General features: G+C 39.6%; 1 protein-coding gene across 3 annotated transcripts in view; it reads right to left on the reverse strand.

Moving 5' to 3' along the window:
- LOC132099090 (chemokine-like protein TAFA-5) overlaps positions 1–19,335 on the reverse strand; it is a 400,739-nt gene that overhangs the window by 183,967 nt on the left and 197,437 nt on the right. For all 3 annotated transcript variants that reach the window (XM_059505533.1, XM_059505534.1, XM_059505535.1), the window contains exon 2: positions 18,133–18,282. In XM_059505533.1, the coding sequence (XP_059361516.1) occupies positions 18,133–18,282 (150 nt within the window). The remainder of the gene's footprint in view (positions 1–18,132; positions 18,283–19,335) is intronic.

Below are 19,335 nucleotides of genomic sequence, written 5' to 3' on the forward strand. Positions count from 1 at the left end.
AACACGGCTGACAGGAAACCAACACAGATGTTGATGTCACATGTTTAGCTCAAGATTCGTTTTCTCGATTTTGCAACAGACTTGTCCTCTGTTGTATGATCACATAATCACTTCACTTAATGTTGACATAGGTTTTTTTAGCAGTTCTCCTTGACAGGAAACGGGTCCAGACAATCTAAGTCTTCAGCTAATCATTAACTTCAGTTCAGATCGCAGATGGGATGAAGTAGGCTCTTATAATTCCTTTGACGAAGTAGCCAATACTGCATTTATTGGCGTGTCTGTTCACCGAGGTCCTACAGCGTGTGGACTGAAGTGATGGAGGGAAAACTTGTGGAGTTATGGCAGCAACATGTCAGCCTTTTCGACATGTCATCGCCAACTTACCATGACAGGAATGCCAGAGAGAAAAGTTGGGAGGATATAATTGCTGAGCTGCAGCTGCCTGCCTGGCTATATATTTTTTTTTTGACGTATGATCACCATATGCATGCGTTTATCCCAGGAAAGCATGTTTATTCTGAAACAGCCACAAACATCCGGGTTCTGAGGGATCCTACGTGTTGATTCCCCACATATAATGTGAGCAATCAAATCGCAACTCGACGATTGGAACGTACAGTAATCACATAACAATTGTGAGCTTTAGCTTTACATCGCATGCGATCTACTTGTACAGTGTGGGTTGGTACCTTGCCGAAATCGCACAGAAATTGCACAGTGTATGTAAATAAAATGTGCAGTTTTATCACACAGCACAATGCCACAGATGTCGCAAGTTTTGAGGGAGTGTGCAATTCATTTTTCTACCATAAGCCGTCTCCAAAGGCATTTCAGAGAATTTGGCAATACATCCAACTGGCCTCACAACCGCAGACCACATGTAACCACACCAGCATAGGACCTGCACATCCAGCATCTTCACCTCCAGACAGCGTGTATGGCATTGTGGGGGTGAGCGGTTTGCTGATTTCACTGTTGTGGATGGAGTGGCCCATGGTGGGGGTGGGGTAATTGTATGGACAGGCATATGTTATGGACAACGAACAAAGGTGCATTTTATTGATGGCATTTTGAATGCACAGAGATACCGTGATTAGATCCTGAGGCTTATTGTTGTGCCATTCATCCACCACCATCACCTCAAATTAAGGCATGATAATGCACGGCCCCATGTGGCAAGGATATGTACACAATTTCTGGATGCTGAAAACATCCCAGTTCTTGCATGGTCAGCACACTCACCGGACATGTCACCCATTGAGTATGTTTGGGATGCTCTGGATCGGCTTATAGGACAGCGTTTTTCAGTTCCTGCCAATATCCAGCAACTTTGCACAGCCATTGAAGAGGAGTGGACCAACATTCCACATACCACAATCAACAAAGGAGATGTGTTGCACTGCATGACGCAAATGGTGGTCATAATAGATATTGACTGGTTTTACATATCAGGGCAGGCGGCAGAGATTCACAGTCAAATAAAAAAAGGTAACAAAGTAAAGAACAATCCACAATGAATAAATGCTCAGAAATGATCACTTAGGCAAATCAAAACTTTGCAATGATGTGTGTGTTTATTGTGCTTATATCAAGAGAGGATAATGACTTGAAGGTGTGTGTGTGTGCAATCAGTCCCATGTATGTGGGCTTATGGGAATTGGAGTCCGAATTGAAACAGTCAATACTCTGTGAGTGTTCTCTCTGATGTTGTGGAAGAGGTTGTTACGAAAGCCTCACCTGTGACAGCTGCAACCAACTTGAGATTCTACAATCACCAGACTTAGCTCAAGATTGCCTTAGAAACAGAACAGTACTTTCCGCAGAGCTGACATGATCTCTTCCACTCAGAGGACTGCAAACCAAACACGTACAACAGTCACTACAATAGTGGAGTGTCAGGCTTCCCATACATTACAGAGTATTAGAAAACTGTGTTCACAATATGTCCATGAAGGTGAGTCCTGCCTTTATGTCTCTATCAAATTAAAATGCTATTTTTTCTATTATTCTGTGTAATGTTACATAGTTTTAGTTTGCTCAGCAGGTTAGTTTGCAATTTTATTACGAAGCTATGCATTACCAATTTATTTCCTTAAAAAAAAAAGAAAGAAATAGTCAGTCAGTCCATCCATCAAATTATAATATTGTTATATATAGACGGTTTCATCGGGCGCACGCGCCTGGACCTAAGTTAACTTCCGGTCTGTGTTGTGTATATCGGTCTGCCTAGCGGTGCCGTCTACAAACGCAGTTAAAGTCAAGGTGATGAGTAGACTGAAGTTGGGCTCAGGTGGTTGTGCTGCGGGATGTGTTCCGTACATTTATAGAGGGTTTTCACGACGTGTCATCAACCCGGAAGTCGGCCATTTTGGAGGGACTGAACGTAAACAGTGCCACTGAACTGAATGGACTCGCAAATTTGGCTGATTATTGCTTCTGAAAAATGATTATCTTATTATCTTATTTGACGCGTCTTTGCATTGACTTAACATTGAAATTGAAACACGCGCTATTCGCGTCCGGTCTGAACGCACCTTTCAGTGCGTGTCCTGTCCACTACAGCGGCAAAAGTCCGCTCAGTGCGCATGGCATCGCTGTAATGTCTCCGCTTTGGGGTGTGTCTGTTGCGAGTGTGTTTAATCTCAGTTTTTTATTCAACACACGGACAGTGGTTAAGGCGGCTCTGGCCGCGCTGGACTAAGTTACTGCGTCTCGAGCTGCAGAACTGTAGGCGGCTGGTAAGTTACTGTTTGCACAACTCTTTTTCCGCGCCGGTTTCAAAATACTTTTCAAAAATAATTATTTTCTGCTCGTCCGGCACTTTGCAACAACACAGCCTTGTTTCGGCAGCGACTTTCAGCATGTTCCCTATAACAACGTCTGATGTTTACATTTTACGTGGCGTGAGAAAGTCACATAAACCACGCGAAAGAGCGTTCAGACTGGTGGATTTCCTGATATGTGATTTGAATAGGATATTAAACCACATATGGATGTATAGCTTGAAACGGATTTCATGTGCTTTTTTTTGGACTGACAATCTGAACGTAAGTTAGTCAATGTCGGGATATGAAATAAAAGTAAGGACTAGTTAGAGAAGCTAGCTCGTTCAGATCTTTACCACATATTACCTTAAGTTTGTCAAAATGTTGAGCTCTTTCCTGCTTTAAGTCCTTCTCTATATGATTTTGCAGCTTCCATGTGTTGTTCCCGTGGTTTAGACATCAGAAATTAGTGTAACAATGTGTTCAGTAGTACATAAACAGTGCAATCCATGCCGTTGTTTACATCCGAGTACCTCCAATATGGCCGCGCATCCGGGTAACTGACCAAATCGTGACGTAGGTGAAAACCCTCTATATGTTTAAATATCAAAACGAGGCACAGGTGTTTTTATATCGCTGTATTTCTGAAGGAAGACTTGCGTGTTATATGCCGGATAAAGCAGCGTGTGAGCGTACCAGCTCTGCTTTGTTTACAGCTGTTACTGGGGAAACCTCTATTTCTCGCGCTTTATGTCTATGCTTTAAAACATCTCCTGCTGGCAAAGAATGAATTAGCATTTTCATTAAGTCCTCCTGATCCACGCAGCAAACATATTTTGTTTGTTATCAAAAAATATCTACTCTAGAGGGACTTGGCTGTTGTTATTGATTCTATTTGGAAGTCTACCGAAAGTTAAGTTAGGTCCGCAAAAGCGCGCATGCGCAGTAACATTTGTTTATGTTGTTACCGTTGAAACCGTCTATATATATATATATATATGTATATATATATATAATAACTATTATTAATAGACTCAATTAAATTAACAGCTAATTATTTATTATGAACACACTTACTTTTTTGCTTATTTTACATTAAGTCCCATCCCAACATATAGCAAACATCTGCATGTGATGGTCATTTTTGTTTAATACTTTTCATAGTTTTGTGCATGGTATTCTAGGATGAGGATATGTAATGCAAGTCACAAATGCATTTATGCCAACATTTGGAGAGTTTGACTGGAGATACAGCTGTCAACAACAAAAAGATATTCCTTATAAAGAGCTTTATTTTGTTATTGAAATCAGGCATTATAATGGTTCGTTGCACTTTATTATTTGCATTGGTTTAATCAGAACAGACATTTTTCTGGTTCGTTGATACTGTATATCACTGTAATATTTACATGCAATTTTTTCTGAATTTCAGCATTAAATGCTTTATATATATTTAACCACTGTGTACACCGTATTTTTCCCATGGTGCTTTAAATAGGTAGAAAAAAATAGTCAATTGGACCTCCTTAAAAAAATTATAATAATAAAAAAAAAAGTGTGGTAAAAATGTGTGTAAAAAAAAAAGTGACTTTCATGGCTGTGACCACATTGTCATGAGTCCAGGCCTTGCCTTTCTCCCTCTCTCCACCAGAGGTAGCCATCTCATGGACTCCATTCCACAAATTCCATACACCTGCTCTCTCATTACACTCATTATACTAATTCCCCAAACTCCATACACCTGTTCACTCGAGGACTCATTACACTCACTCTCAGCTGTTCCCTATTGTAACAGACTCTGTATTAGTATTCTCCTCTCACTCACCACTCTGCCTGGCTAAATTATTTGTAGTGTATTGTTTATTTGTAATTGTATTTCTAGTTCTAAATGTATTAGTAATCATGCCTGAATATGTTTTGTTTTTTTTTTATACTTGTTGGCCTTTTTGTTTATTAAAGAGAAGTTTTCACCTGCATTTGGACCCAGACCTTGTTTTTTCACTGTGCTCTCTCACTAATCCATGACAGAATTCAGCCAGCAAACATGGGTCCAACAGGGAAGTTTCTCAACGTACACCAGGGAGATCGGAGCATTGAGGACTGAGCATTGAGTGGCTGGAGAACTGTATTAACCTTGCCATGCATTTGAGTGGCTCAGCCTTAAGGGTGGAGTAGCTGCGGAGCACGTTCACAGCTCTCCCAAAGCAACAATCCAGGGAATCCGGGAATCCCAGCTGACATCGGTGCGAGTGGCGTGGTCAGTTTGAGGCATCGGTGCCCACTCTCCATCCTCCCGAGTAGGATTACAATGCTTCCGAGGGATTATATAATAGTATTTCTAGCTCTAAATGTATTTGTAATCATGCCTGAATCTGTTTTGTTTTGCCTGGTTGGCCCTTTTGTTTATTAAAGAGAAATTTTCACCTGAATTTGGACCCAGACCCTGATTTTCACATTGCTCTCTCACCAGACCGTGACACACATTAAAGATTGTTATTATCTTGTGACCATGAAATCACACTCATTAATATTAATAATAGTAGTAATTTTTACAGATGACTAGGGATGTATACTGGTTCCTGACAGCTGGAGACTTGGAGTCACACCATGGCACCAGGGTTTCTTGATCTCTGACTGAAGGACATCTCTGCATTTATTTTTAGGTAAAGGGAATATCTTTTTTTGGGAGAGATATTAAAATAGTGCTAATTACTTATGCTTGGTCAGTGTGTGTTGTTTACCGAGCTGTGACATTGTGTAATGACAGTGTGTGAGTCTCAATCACTGAGGCAGAAAAAGCTGTCACTTTCTTATTCATAAAGATTACCTCAGTAAAAAACCTAAATGTATAGCTTTGGCTATACATGTACGGTACCATGTTCTGGAACGATATGCATTCAAATAAACTTAAGCTACTGTATGCTGCGCTTCATTTATTTAGAGAGAAAATTCTTGAGTGGATGTATTCAGGCTAACTGCTTCATATATATGTGGACTTTAGAGCTGGATTACAAAGGCGTTCATCTTCTCTTCCTCAACCCTGTCCTCTTCCTCAAGTTCACCTCGTACCTGACACTGACAGAGCACACTATTAAGTTAGCACACAAAGCACTGAGTTTTTTATTATAATTGTCCCCATTTTCAGCATCTAGCTTAATGTAAAAAAAAAAAAAATGGGAGTCTGCCTTCAGTATTAATCCAACCCTGATTTATGCCTTGATTTGTATTTTTTCGCTCCTTTGGTGCATAGATTTGTTTATTTTGCTCCTCTCATATGCTTGTCACCTTGTTGTTAATATTGCCCAGCAATCCTCCACGGCAGAACATGCTTTTAAAGAACTGTCAGTAAACAATGATTTTCAGTTTTCAGTTATTTCTTTGAAACAATATGTATTTATTAAATAATGCACTATTAACTAAATATTAACTACAACTTTTGCATGAATAAACTCCTAATTCACTCTTTATTAATAGTAAGGTAGTAATTAAGTTTAGGTATAAGGGTAGAATTAATAAATCTGAAATATGGTCCTGCAGAATAAGTAATTGATATGTACTTTGAAAATACTAATAAACAGCCAATGTGCTAGTTATATGCGTTCTAACAAGCAAATAGTTATTAATATCGATAGTTATAATATTGAATCAGTCCCTAAACTAAAGTGTTACCATTAATTGCCATAAAATGTAATATAAACTTTGAATTACCCTTTAATGGTAGGTCAAATGCTGAAATGTGAATAGGAATGCATACTTCAGTATATTCTAAAGTTTCTTTCATCTGAATGTGCTTTCAGATGATTGCATCTTGCGCAAGTATTGCTTTTAAATCTATACTCAGTAAGTAAATAACACATATGAAGCTGAAGGCACAGAAAATTGCAGATTACATCAAAAGGAAGTGTGTAGGGAAAAAACAATAAGAGGCTGTCAGCCAGAGAAGAAAGGCACTGTTGCTGATTTCAGACCACCAAGTTCACTGAGATGTCCACTTTTGCCATAGCTCTGCACTGCCTCCTGCTCTCTATAGGACTGTAGTAGAGTAATTAATCTCTAAAGTGGATCTGATCATGGCTTAAAGACAAATTCATTTATTCGATCATAAAATTCAAATTCCAATATTGCAACATTATTCAGTAAAAAATTAACTACATATATTAAATGTTTTTGGACGTCTGTAAGCTTCTAGCCATTGCATGCTTTTCTTTCCTATGTGAAAGAGCAGCTTTGTTGTAAGGTAAATTAATGTAAGGTAAATAATGAAAAAACAAAAAACAAAAACAAACAATAATTAACACATAAATCATAAAAAATAAATAATATAACACTATTGTTTCATGTCTTTATATGAATATAGATGCAAACATGGTGGCGTGCACAGTGGATCCAGACTGAACAGCAGATAATATTATTATTATTATTATTATTATTATTATTATTATTATTATTGTTCATTTATTTATTTTTCAGAGAATGTCAGAAAAAAATACGATCCATCTTTGATACTCTTCTAATCCATTTCTCTCCTAGATTTATGACACATTCCCATTTTGAAAAGTAAATTTTTCAGCTTCATCATTCAACTGTCACAGTGTCTGGGTTGTGTTCCCTGGGTTTCCACTAGGTGTCCTCCTTTTCCACTGTGTTTATCATATTATCACTTCCTGTCTCCTTATTTGGTCACCTTCCTCCTTGTTTAGTTAATTGATTGTTCCCCACCTGTCTCCTGTTTTCCCCATTATCCTTTTGTGCATTTATACCTGGTCTGTCTGAGTCTTGGTCACGGAGTCCTTGTTGTATGTGAGATACAGTTTATAGTCTGCTCTTTCCGTGTGTTCTTGTTTTGTGTTCGTGTTATTGGATTTTCTGGTTTTGACCCTGCCTGGACTGTTTACCCCTTTGGATTTGCCCTTTAAATAAATCTCATACCTGCATTTGGATCTCTCCTCATTTCTTGTATCAACGTACGTGACAGAAGGACTCCGTCACCTTGAGATCCAGCGGTATGTCGATTTACGCTTCTTCGCCAACCACCGAGCGGGAGAGAAGCATTCAATTTGAGGGAACCCGCTTGGTCGTGTTTCGCGGGACCAGGGGAGGGCGCCGAGGAGGAGGTGGGCAAGAGGAAGCCCAGCATCGCTCTCCACCCTGGCCCCCCTTTGACTCTGGGCTCACGTGGGAGGGACCAGAGCTGCCGTCTCACCAGGGCAGAAGGAGAAAGCCAGCGACACTGCCCATGATGACCGCGGGTCCAGCACCACAGCACAAGATGGCCACCAACCCCGCACCACGGGGCAAGATGGAAGCCAGCCTCACACCACAAGTGCAAGATGGCTGCCAGCTCAGCACCAACGCCCAAGATGGCCACTGACACCTTTCTCGATTACTTCGAGATGTTATCTAAGATCCTAGAGATTCCCAAGACTGTTCACGTCATGGCTGCTGAGCCAGCACCACAGCACAAAATGGCCGCCAGCCCAGCGCCACAGCACAAGATGGCCGCCAGCCCAGAGCCACAGCACAAGATGGCCGCCAGCCCAGCGCCACAGCACAAAATGGCCGCCAGCCCAGAGCCACAGCACAAGATGGCCACCAGCCCAGCGCCACAGCACAAGATGGCCGCTAGCTTAGAGCCACAGCACAAGATGGCTGCCAGCCCAGCACCACAGCACAAGATGGCCGACTCAACGCCTGAGTCTCCAGACATGGTGCCACCGACTCGCCATCATAGAGGACGGAGGAGGAGGAGATAGGCGTCTACCGTTCCTCAAAGCCCGGAGAACGCTCCCGAGCGGGCCGATGCCATCCGAGGCGGTGCCCGATGCTGTTCCGCAGGCCGAGGCGGTGTCCGAAGCCGAGGCGTCTCACGTCTCCACAGGCAGTCTAAAGTCAAGTCAGGTGCCCATTGACTTTCCAGAGTTGAGTCAGTTCCCGGTTGACCCTCCAGAGTCGAGTCAGGTGTTCATGGACCCTCCTGAGTCAGGGTTAGTCACCGTCGACCATCTAGAGTCAGGGCTAGTTCCTGTGGACCCTCCAGAGTCGAGTCAGGTCCCAGTGGACCCTCCAGAGTCGAGTCAGGTCCCAGTGGACCCTCCAGAGTCAGGGCTGGTCACGGATGGCCTTCCAGAGTCAGGGCCGGTCACCGATGGCCTTCCAGAGTCAGGGTGGGTCACTGCGGACCTTCCAGAGACAGGGCGGGTCACCGTTGAACTTTCAGAGTCAAGTCAAGTCACTGGGTGGTCTGCTGCTCGGCCCTGTTGGACTCCGGCATCGACCACAGGGGGGGGTGGTCATCTGCTCCGCCCTGGGGGACTCTGGCATCGACCACGAGGACGTGGTGGTCTTCTGCTCCGCCCTGGGGGGCTCTCGCTCTGACAACACTGTTATGGTGGTCTTCCGCTACGCCCTGGAGGACTCTGGCATTGACTACACGGTTGTGGTGGTCTTCCGCTCCGCCCTAGGGGGCTTCATGTTGTTTTTTTTTTTGTTTTTTTTGTTCACTTCTGTCCCTGTTCCCCCTCTGTTAGTCTGGCCCTTCGTCCCTCCCCCTGAACCTCCTCCGGTCCTCCTCCCTCCTGGTCTTCCTGTTTTGTGTTTACATTCTGGTGCCTGTTCCCCATGTTTTTTTTTCTGGCCCTCCGTCCCTCCCCCTGTCCGCCTCCCTCCTGGTCTCTGTTTTGTGTATGTCTTGGAGCGTCTGGGAGCCGCTCCGTTGAGGGGGGGTACTGTCACAGTGTCTGGGTTGTGTTCCCTGGGTTTCCACTAGGTGTCCTCCTTTTCCACTGTGTTTATCATATTATCACTTCCTGTCTCCTTATTTGGTCACCTTCCTCCTTGTTTACTTAATTTATTGTTCCCCACCTGTCTCCTGTTTCCCCATTATCCTTTTGTGCATTTATACCTGGTCTGTCTGAGTCTTGGTCACGGAGTCCTTGTTGTATGTGAGATACAGTTCATAGTCTGCTCTTTCCGTGTGTTCTTGTTTTGTGTTCGTGTTATTGGATTTTCTGGTTTTGACCCTGCCTGGACTGTTTACCCCTTTGGATTTGCCCTTTAAATAAATCTCATACCTGCATTTGGATCTCTCCTCGTTTCTTGTATCAACGTACGTGACATCAACAGTCTGACTTGACGTCAATATTAATTATGCTTTTTTTTTTTTTTTTTTTTTTTACTTGCATCTTTATTGGAGTTTTATAATAACAAAAAAATAATTATATATATATATATATATATATATATAAACCTAGATTGAACCAAATCAAATGAGGCCAAGGAGGAGGTATCTAGTACAACTGAAACAAAAATAAGTCAAATTGTGATCTTCGGAAACACTGAATAATAAACCATACATTTACAGTACTCCCAATCTGTAGAATCTCACAAACTCAACACACAATGTACAGTTATATTGGGACGAACAGTTATGCAGTCTCTAGGGCCAGAAAATGGGACCATTTTCTCATTTTTTCTTTAAATGATGATTCTCGTAACCTTATAGTGCAGGTTAATTTTTCCATCATAAAAATGCTTTGAATTATATTTGTCCATTGCTGTTGGTCTGGGATGTTAGATTTGAGCCAAAATTTAGTAATAGCCTTTCGGGCCGCAGATAACAAAATCTTGCATAAATAAAGATCCTCCTTCCGCACACTTTCTGTGATGTTTCCAAGAAACATAACTTTACAATCCTTTAGGATCATGTATTCCAGCACCTTCTGTAATATATTGTTAATAATAGTCCAAAATGGTTTAATTTTAGGACATGTCCAGAAGATGCGAGCGTGGTTTGCGTCCCTACTACCACAGTCCCTCCAACAGTCTTGAGGTATCCCAAGTTGTTTACTCTTCAAATAAGGAGTGATGAAAAACCTTATAAAACACTTCCAATTAAATTCTCTCCACTGTTGGTGGAGGTCTGGAGTAGACGGCATGTTTGGTACCATTCCTCCTCTGTGAGGACAATCTTTAATTCAGACTCCCATTTTGCTTTTACATAGAGTGTAGTGTTTTTCAAGTTCTCCATCAGACTCCGATAGAGTTTAGACACAATCTTATTAGTCTTTTGTTGATAAGCGCCATACATTATTTCAATAAGAGGGTTTACCACGTCAGAAGAAATCCCCTTAATTTCTTTGGAGTAGTAATCTCACAATTGTAAGTATCTGAATAGGTCATGGTTATTTAGATCAAAACTATCCTTTAGCTCCTGAAAACTCTTCATCTTGTTATCTTTAATAGCTATGCAGAAAGCTGTCAGGCCCCTATTCATCCAATCCTTAAAAGTCCTGTCATAAATACCTGGCTTAAATCAAGTCCAGTGCGATCCATCTTTGCATTTTTTACAGCGATATCGTCGACTTGATTGCAAATAAATGCACAAACACTATTTAACTGAACAGAGATGACATCACTGAATTCAATGATGAACTGCCTTTAACTATCATTTTGCATTATTGACACACTGTTTTCCTAAGGAATGTTGTTCAGTTGCTTTGACGCAATCTATTTTGTTTAAAGCGCTATATAAATAAAGGTGACTTGACTAGGATTTACACAAGCTCCAGTCTGGATCCAGAACACCTGAGAAGAGATGATGCTGACCCTCAGAGGACCCCAGATAATGCTAACCCTGAAACAACAAATAGAACTAACAAATATTGCTAAAAGTGTGACTGCATCATATAATAATTGTTAATTATTAATATTTATAATGTTCATCGTCTTGCTGACTACATATTGTATTAATTTTTCTAAAAATCCTGTCATACGTGCACAAACTGACAGTCACCACTTATATTACTAAATTAGCTATTACTAAATATTGTAGGAAAATGTTTTTCTTTAAAGTTGCTTTGTAACGATTTGTATTGTAAAAAGCGCTATACAAATAAACTTGAATTGAATTGAACATCCATTTGGAAAATTACCAACTTCTCATTGGGCCAACCTGCCACTCACTGCTTTGAATCTCACACTGAAACTTTGGCTTGACGTGGAAAAACGAGACAGAGGATCTCGGGCACACGGCCAACGTAAGACGATTAATCAGCGCTGATTGCCCAGGTCATGAGCTGCAGACAATGACAGGACACATACAACAGGGAAGCCGATGAAGCACCCTGAACTGTGACATATAGATTGTGTCAAAGCAGCTTTAGATTGTTAAAAAGGAAAGTAGTGTGTCAATAACACAAACACAATTAAATTCTGCTGCAGAGCAGCTATAAAAAAGGGCAAAAGTATACTGTAAATTTTTCAGTTAAAATCAGTTCATTATTGATTCAGTGGTGTCATCATCCAGCTCAGATCATTTCTCTTCAAAAAGTGTCTGTGCAGTTTGTTATATTGCAAAAAAAATATTAATATTAATAATAATAATAATAATAATAATAATAATAATAATAATAATAATAATTGTAGGGACCTCAGTGAACAGTCACGCCAATAACTGCAGAATTGGCTACTTCTGCCAAAGGAATTATAAAAGCCTACTTCCTCCCATCTGCGATCTGAACACAGTTAATGATTAGCTGAGGGAAAACAATGCTCAAGATTGTCTGGACCCCTTTTTATCAAGGAAACAAATGGCTAAAGGACATTGCGACATTAAGTGAAGTGATAATGTGATCATACAACAGAGAAAAGGTCTGTTGCAAAATGCCCCCGCTCATGAGGAAACTAATGGGACATCGACATCCTGAGTCCCTAAAAAGGAGCTGATTTAATTAACTCTTTTTACAAGATACAAGGACCCTGTGTATCACAGCATCACATGATCCCAACGTTTGGAAACGCCATAGTAATCGTTAATAATTAGTGGACCTCAACACAAAGAACCAATACAGGATCATCCCATGACTTTGCTTCCTGCTTGCTTGAGAATCTTTCTATGATCTGAACTTTTCAACAAACTATCTCGAAAGGACAACCACTAAGAAATCTGAAGGTTTAACTAGATTCACGAATAATGTTTTATGTCTTATAATTGTTTGATGTGTTCAATATAATCTGTGTAACTTTAATCATTGTTTTATAACCCTGTCAGCAGATAGTGCTATTAAATGTGTGTAAGTTATGGAAAGTTTAGTATGGAATGAAAGCTCACGTTATTTACCCAAACTTGGAGCAAATTAAATTTCCAGATTCTGTATTGTGTGCATATTATGACACTTTATAAGGTATTATATGATTCTTCTGCACAGTCTGACTTTGCTGCAGCCTGGAATTGAACTGCTGGTTTCGTCTGGTCAGAGGAGAACTGGCCCCTCAACTGAGCCTGGTTTCTCCCTAGGTTTTTTTCTTCATTCTATCACCGATGGAGTTTCGGTTCCTTGTCGCTGTCGCCTCTGGCTTGCTTAGTTGGGGTCACTTCATCTACAGTGATATCATTGCCTTGATTGCAAAAGAATGCACAGACACTATTTAAACTGAACAGAGATGACATCACTGAATTCAATGATGAACTGCCTTTAACTGTCATTTTGCATTATTGACACACTGTTTTCCTAATGAATGCTGTTCAGTTGCTTTGACGCAATGTATTTTGTTTAAAGTGCTATATAAATAAAGGTGACTTGACTTGACTATATAATAAATCATATATTGCATCCATGTATGTCTGGAATATGGAAACATTGGGATTCGTGCTGAATGAGAGAGGTAGGCATCAGCTTAGCCTTTAATTGGTTTTTGGATTGACGTTTTTATAGCCTAAACTTTAGATGATTTGTTTTGGAGAGAAACTGTTTTTATAATGTTTGTTAACATTTTGCTTTAGCATAAAAAAAAGCCATGTTAGCCTTCATTATTTCGGAAAGTAATAGGGCTAATAAAAGCGACGTGAGACACGACTTATGTTTTTTTATTTCACTCTCAGAACGCAATCTTATACATATATATATGTAATGTATATATATTTTTTTTTACAATGCAGCATACTTTATTAAATCTCTTAAAAATACTTTAATGTCTTTAAAGTGTTGACAGATTTGTTTGTTTCTTTAGTAGCCTGTAGAAAAGAAAAAGTTGGCTTTGACTTAACTCAGTGGGTTATTGGCTAACGTTACCAGATTTCTCTTTTTTCCTTTTCTTTTTGAGTACAGAATATGCTGTACTTTATTATTATTATTATTATTAGGCAAATAAAATTGTTTAAATAAATAACATTATTAACCAGTATGTCTTCCACCCGAACTGGTTTCGAAACGGTAATAATATCAGAGGAACCAGGAACAGAAACTCAATTCTGCTCGGAGTGAACAGATTATTATTTTTTTTTTTTTCAAGCTCTGCTTATACCCTTATGCAGAAGGGCTTGTGGAGGCTAATACACAGAGATAGTAAAACCATCTCTATAGCTCAATTCCCTCAAAGATTCAATTAAAAGACGAGTGTTCCTTGATGACTTACATCATGGAGAAGTCACATCTCGTCTTCCCACTCATTACAGGTCTGGACTTCTTGAATGCCAAAGGTGCTGTCTTGGACATTTGCCAAGGACGGTATGGACTGAGGGAGGCTCTTCGAGGATACAACTATTATCCATTTCTACCTCCACTGATTCCTGTAACCTCAACAATGAATGATAAGCTCAACCTCCCTTTCCCACCAAAGTGAATATTTATTATGCCATGCCACCTGAACTGAAGCTTCAGCCATGCATTCTAGCTTCAAATCCCTGTGATACCGATAACCAGAAGGTACTGTTACAGTTAATCTCCAGATGGCCACACACCACTTCTGATACCCTGGGTGCTACATCAATTGTTAAATACAAAATCATGTTTACTGATGACATCCCATTCATGTCCAGAGCTTACAGTGCCTCTCCACTACAGATCATACAGATAATTGATGAGTAGTTATATCAGATGCTTCATAACAATATCATAGAGCCCGCCTTCTCACCATGGTCATCTCAAGTCATCCTAGCCCCCAAGCCTCATGGCTTCTATTGGTTTTTTGTGGACTATCAGCAACGTAACCTCAAGACTGTACCCTACACCTATCCAATGCCTCATGATATCCTGGAATCACTGGAAGGGGCTTCATGGTTCAGCTCGCTGGATCTGCAGTCAGGATAGTGGCAGGTGGAGATGAAGGAGCAGAGCAAGAAGAAGACCACGTTCATTATGCCCTTCTGTCTCTGAGAAGAGAAGTGAAATTTGATGAGAGAAGGCGAAGGCAGTGGCTGAATACCTTCCACCAAAGACCTCAAAGCCATGCAATGCTTCTTGGTGGTACCATACATTTATACCACATTTTGCAGATAGCACAGCCCCACTTAACAACCTTAACAAAAAGAGAATCAAATGGGATTGGACAGCAGATTGCCAGGAAAGCATGGACAGTCTCAAACACACTTTACAAAACTCATCTATTCTGATTCAATCAGACTACAATAAAGCCTTCCAGATCCATTCTAATGCAAGCAATGTTGGAAGGGAAACCCTTTTGACATCTTCACGGATCATGCAGCTCTCTCCTGGGCCTTCAATGGCCCATGACAACTTCATGACTCACATGTTGGATCCTATGTCTGCAACACTTTCAGGTACACCACCGCAAGGAATGTCTAAATCTGGGACCTGACACTCTATCCCAGACCTGTGAGGCAGATGTGAATACATCCCCTTGTCTCTCCATCTCCTCATCGCATCAGATTACCTTACTTCACAGCCTAGAAGAAATAGCAAAAGCAGAAATGTTGGATACTGAGATAAAACAGCTTCAATCCATCAATACAACATCCCATCAATGTTGAAGTCCAGCAGGGACTATTATACCATCAAGTTCCATTAAAGAGTACAAGAATGAAATAACAACTGGTCCACAATTTACACCTTCCCTTTTGGCAGAGTTGTGGCTGTATTCAAAAGCTGACCACCCAGCTTCCACCCGCAAGCCAACCTCACTGAACAAATCAGTTGAATCAAAACAATGATTGCTGCTTATGTCGCATATCAACATGATGTGTGTATGTTTTAAGCAGCAAGATATTGGTATAAATATTTTCTAGTTTATTTTTGTCCCATGAATATGTGTTTTGGTTAGCTGTTTACTATCGTGAGAATGGTTTAAGCAATCTGCCGGGGAAATCCATGTTACCTCATCAAATCACCTGATCTCTGGACATCTGAAAGGAGAGCAGGAAGACAGAAGATTGAGCAGCATGCTCACCAACAGTTTATTATTATTATTATTATTATTATACAAGCTAAATAATGGGACAAATACCAGGGAATTGACTAGTGCAAATCTTAGTAAATCATGTTGCGTGATTCATTTAAATACTCTCCTCCCAAAAATTTTGCACCTGAAAGGGATACTCCTGCAAATGCATATGCATAAAGGTCAGCCACAAAAATTACTCGGTCCATACCTTTTCATTGCTAATTTCTTGCTGCGTGTCTTTAGTAAATCCTGACAATTGTGGGTTTGCACTGAAGCAAGCTGTTAGTAAATCTGGCCCTAAGACATAATATTTGACATTTTTCTGTGAACAATGCTGAAAACAGAATAATTGGAACCATACACATAAGTAAACGCATGAACACAATGTTAGGTTAATGTTAATATAAATGTGTGCCTCTTGCAGTTTTTATTTTTAAGGTGTGCATTGTACTTAACGGTGTCAATATTTATACAACTTGCAAGGTCAACAATGTCTTCTAGATGGATAACCAATGAGTTAATTACAAAAGTTTGACGTAATTTTTTTGGGACTTTTCACAATGGAGCACAAAACAAGTAATGCAATAAATTGCTTTGTGAGCAATATGTTCACATTTTTAAATAGGACACCCCAAACACTACTGAAAACAAGAAAATGAGACACATAATGAGATACGAGATGATTGTATATGAGATACATGTAATGATATACATAATTGTTCCATTGATTTTCACTCTCAATTCTGCAACATAGTGCTCCTATTATTGTTTCCAAATTTGTGTGTGTGTGTGTGTATATCATTATCTATCTATCTATCTATCTATCTATCTATCTATATATATATATATATATTTATATATATATATATATATATATATATATATATATATATATATATATATATATGAACACAAGATAGGTAAAAATTGATAGCCTATATATATATATATATATATATATATATATATATATATATATATATATATATTTATACTCACCTAAAGGATTATTAGGAACACCATACTAATACTGTGTCTGACATTCAGTTTGGGCTGCATGATTAATCACATGCGATTGTCATGCGTGTCTCGTTAGTAAAGCCGGTTCTGTGATTAGCGGTAAATGTCAATCATCACCTGCTTTCAAATGGAGCAGCACTTAATAGACAGATCCTGACAAGCTACACAATATCGCGTTCATAACTGCAGATGAAACGCATGCGATTATGAACACGATGTAGCCTATCCCAGCTTCTCTGGCTGCAGACAGGGAAGCACCCTGGATGGATGACCAATGCAGATCTTTATAAATTACATATTTCTGAAGTTTTTGTCTTGTTCCATATCATCTGGATCCTTCATGTCTGGGGCAGTTTTGCCCAATGCCTTTATGTCTGAGGCTGTTTCGTTCTGCACTGGGGTGGCTTTTATGCACTTGACAAAAATAGTGTTTTCCAAGACACTAACTAGAAACACTCTTCTTACAGATATTTATTAGGCAATCATCTGATTATATATTGTATATTATTGTATTAAATATTATAATATCTGGTAGCAATTATGGCCAAAAAATGGCATCAGATGAAACCTCAGAAATGTAATTCATATAAAGTTTAATTTTAAATGATGATTTAAACAGTTTACAAGAAAAAGGTTCTTATCCAGGGTCATGACCACAATGGATATTAACGGGTATAAATATGTAATATTCTTGATGGTGCTCTGCTGTACTCCATTACAAATTTTGCAGTGTGTTCTTAGGATGACAAAAAAGTAAACAAATAAATAAATAATACCTTTTTATTTTTTCTGCCTCTGTGATATAACAGCACTCATCTATGCCATTATCTCTGAGATCTCTGATATGTCGGAGATAGCCATACTTTAAATAACACTTGAAGTAGTGAATCTTGACATTATTTATATTTATAATATTATCCATATTTTACAAATTATACAGCTGCAATGTCACGTAATACATTTATACGCAGGCACATGGGTTCCAGTCCATTACACACATACACTGCTTTATGTGCCAGTCCAAAACAATTCTTTCTTTTAATTCATTTTTTTTAAATAAACATTTTTAGCACATCTGTTGATTATAGCAGCATATTTTATTTTGTGCAAACCAATTATATTGGTATGTAGTACTTTTGATTGACAGTTTCCCCAAATTTGATCTTACCATCCACGCAGGCTGGCCTGGCTCTCGTTGTCCCGGCAATCTGTCCTTTCTTACATGCACAACGGGCCGTCTGTCTGGCAATCGTCCTGCGTGGCTGACTGCTGTCTCTGTCTAGAGTGACAATCTCACAGGTGCCTGCTGCCAGTTGTCCTGCATGACATAACCAAAAACAGGAGGTCAGAGGGAAACATTTAGAAAAGTGGTCATATCAGGTTTTTTTTTTTTTGCTTATTGAGGTTGCTTTTCACAGTTCAGGAGACAATGGGGTTCTTAGTTATTTATTTATTTTTTGGTTAGGTATCAACTTGATAAATGAAGATTATGTTAAAAATCCTAAATAAAAATATAAAGATAATTGAGACAATAGTAGACATGCAGTAAGAGTAATATAATGTGGCAAGCAAATAAAATAAATAAATACAAATAAATAATAATAATAATAAAAATCCCTCAAAGGACCTTAATATCAGACATTGTTGAGATTTTTTACAAACTCTGGAGGAGACACATGCCAAATTATTAAGGTTTGTTCTCAATACATACAGTCGTGGTCAAAGGTTTTGAGAATTACATAAATATTAGTTTTCAAAAGGTTTGCTGCTAAACTGCTTTTAGATCTTTGTTTCAGTTGTTTCTGTGATGTACTGACATATAATTACAAGCACTTCATACGTTTCAAAGGCTTTTATCGACAATTTCATGACATTTATGCAAAGAGTCAGTATTTGCAGTGTTGGCCCTTCTTTTTCAGGACCTCTGCAATTCGACTGGGCATGCTCTCAATCAACTTCTGGGCCAAATCCTGACTAATAGCAACCCATTCTTTCATAATCACTTCTTGGAGTTTGTCAGAATTAGTGGGTTTTTGTTTGTCCACCCACCTCTTGAGGATTGACCACAAGCTCTCAATGGGATTAAGATCTGGGGAGTTTCCAGGCCATGGACCCAAAATTTCAACATTCTGGTCCCCGAGCCACTTAGTTATCACTTTTGCCTTATGGCACGGTGCTCCATCATGCTGGAAAATGCATTGTTCTTCACCAAACTGTTGTTGGATTGTTGGAAGAAGTTGCTGTTGGAGGGTGTTTTGGTACCATTCTTTATTCATGGCTGTGTTTTTGGGCAGAATTGTGAGTGAGCCCACTCCCTTGGATGAGAAGCAACCCCACACATGAATGGTGTCAGGATGCTTTACTGTTGGCA

The sequence above is a fragment of the Carassius carassius genome, chromosome 22 (assembly GCF_963082965.1).
Source record: "Carassius carassius chromosome 22, fCarCar2.1, whole genome shotgun sequence".
Classification (NCBI taxonomy): Eukaryota; Metazoa; Chordata; class Actinopteri; order Cypriniformes; family Cyprinidae; genus Carassius; species Carassius carassius.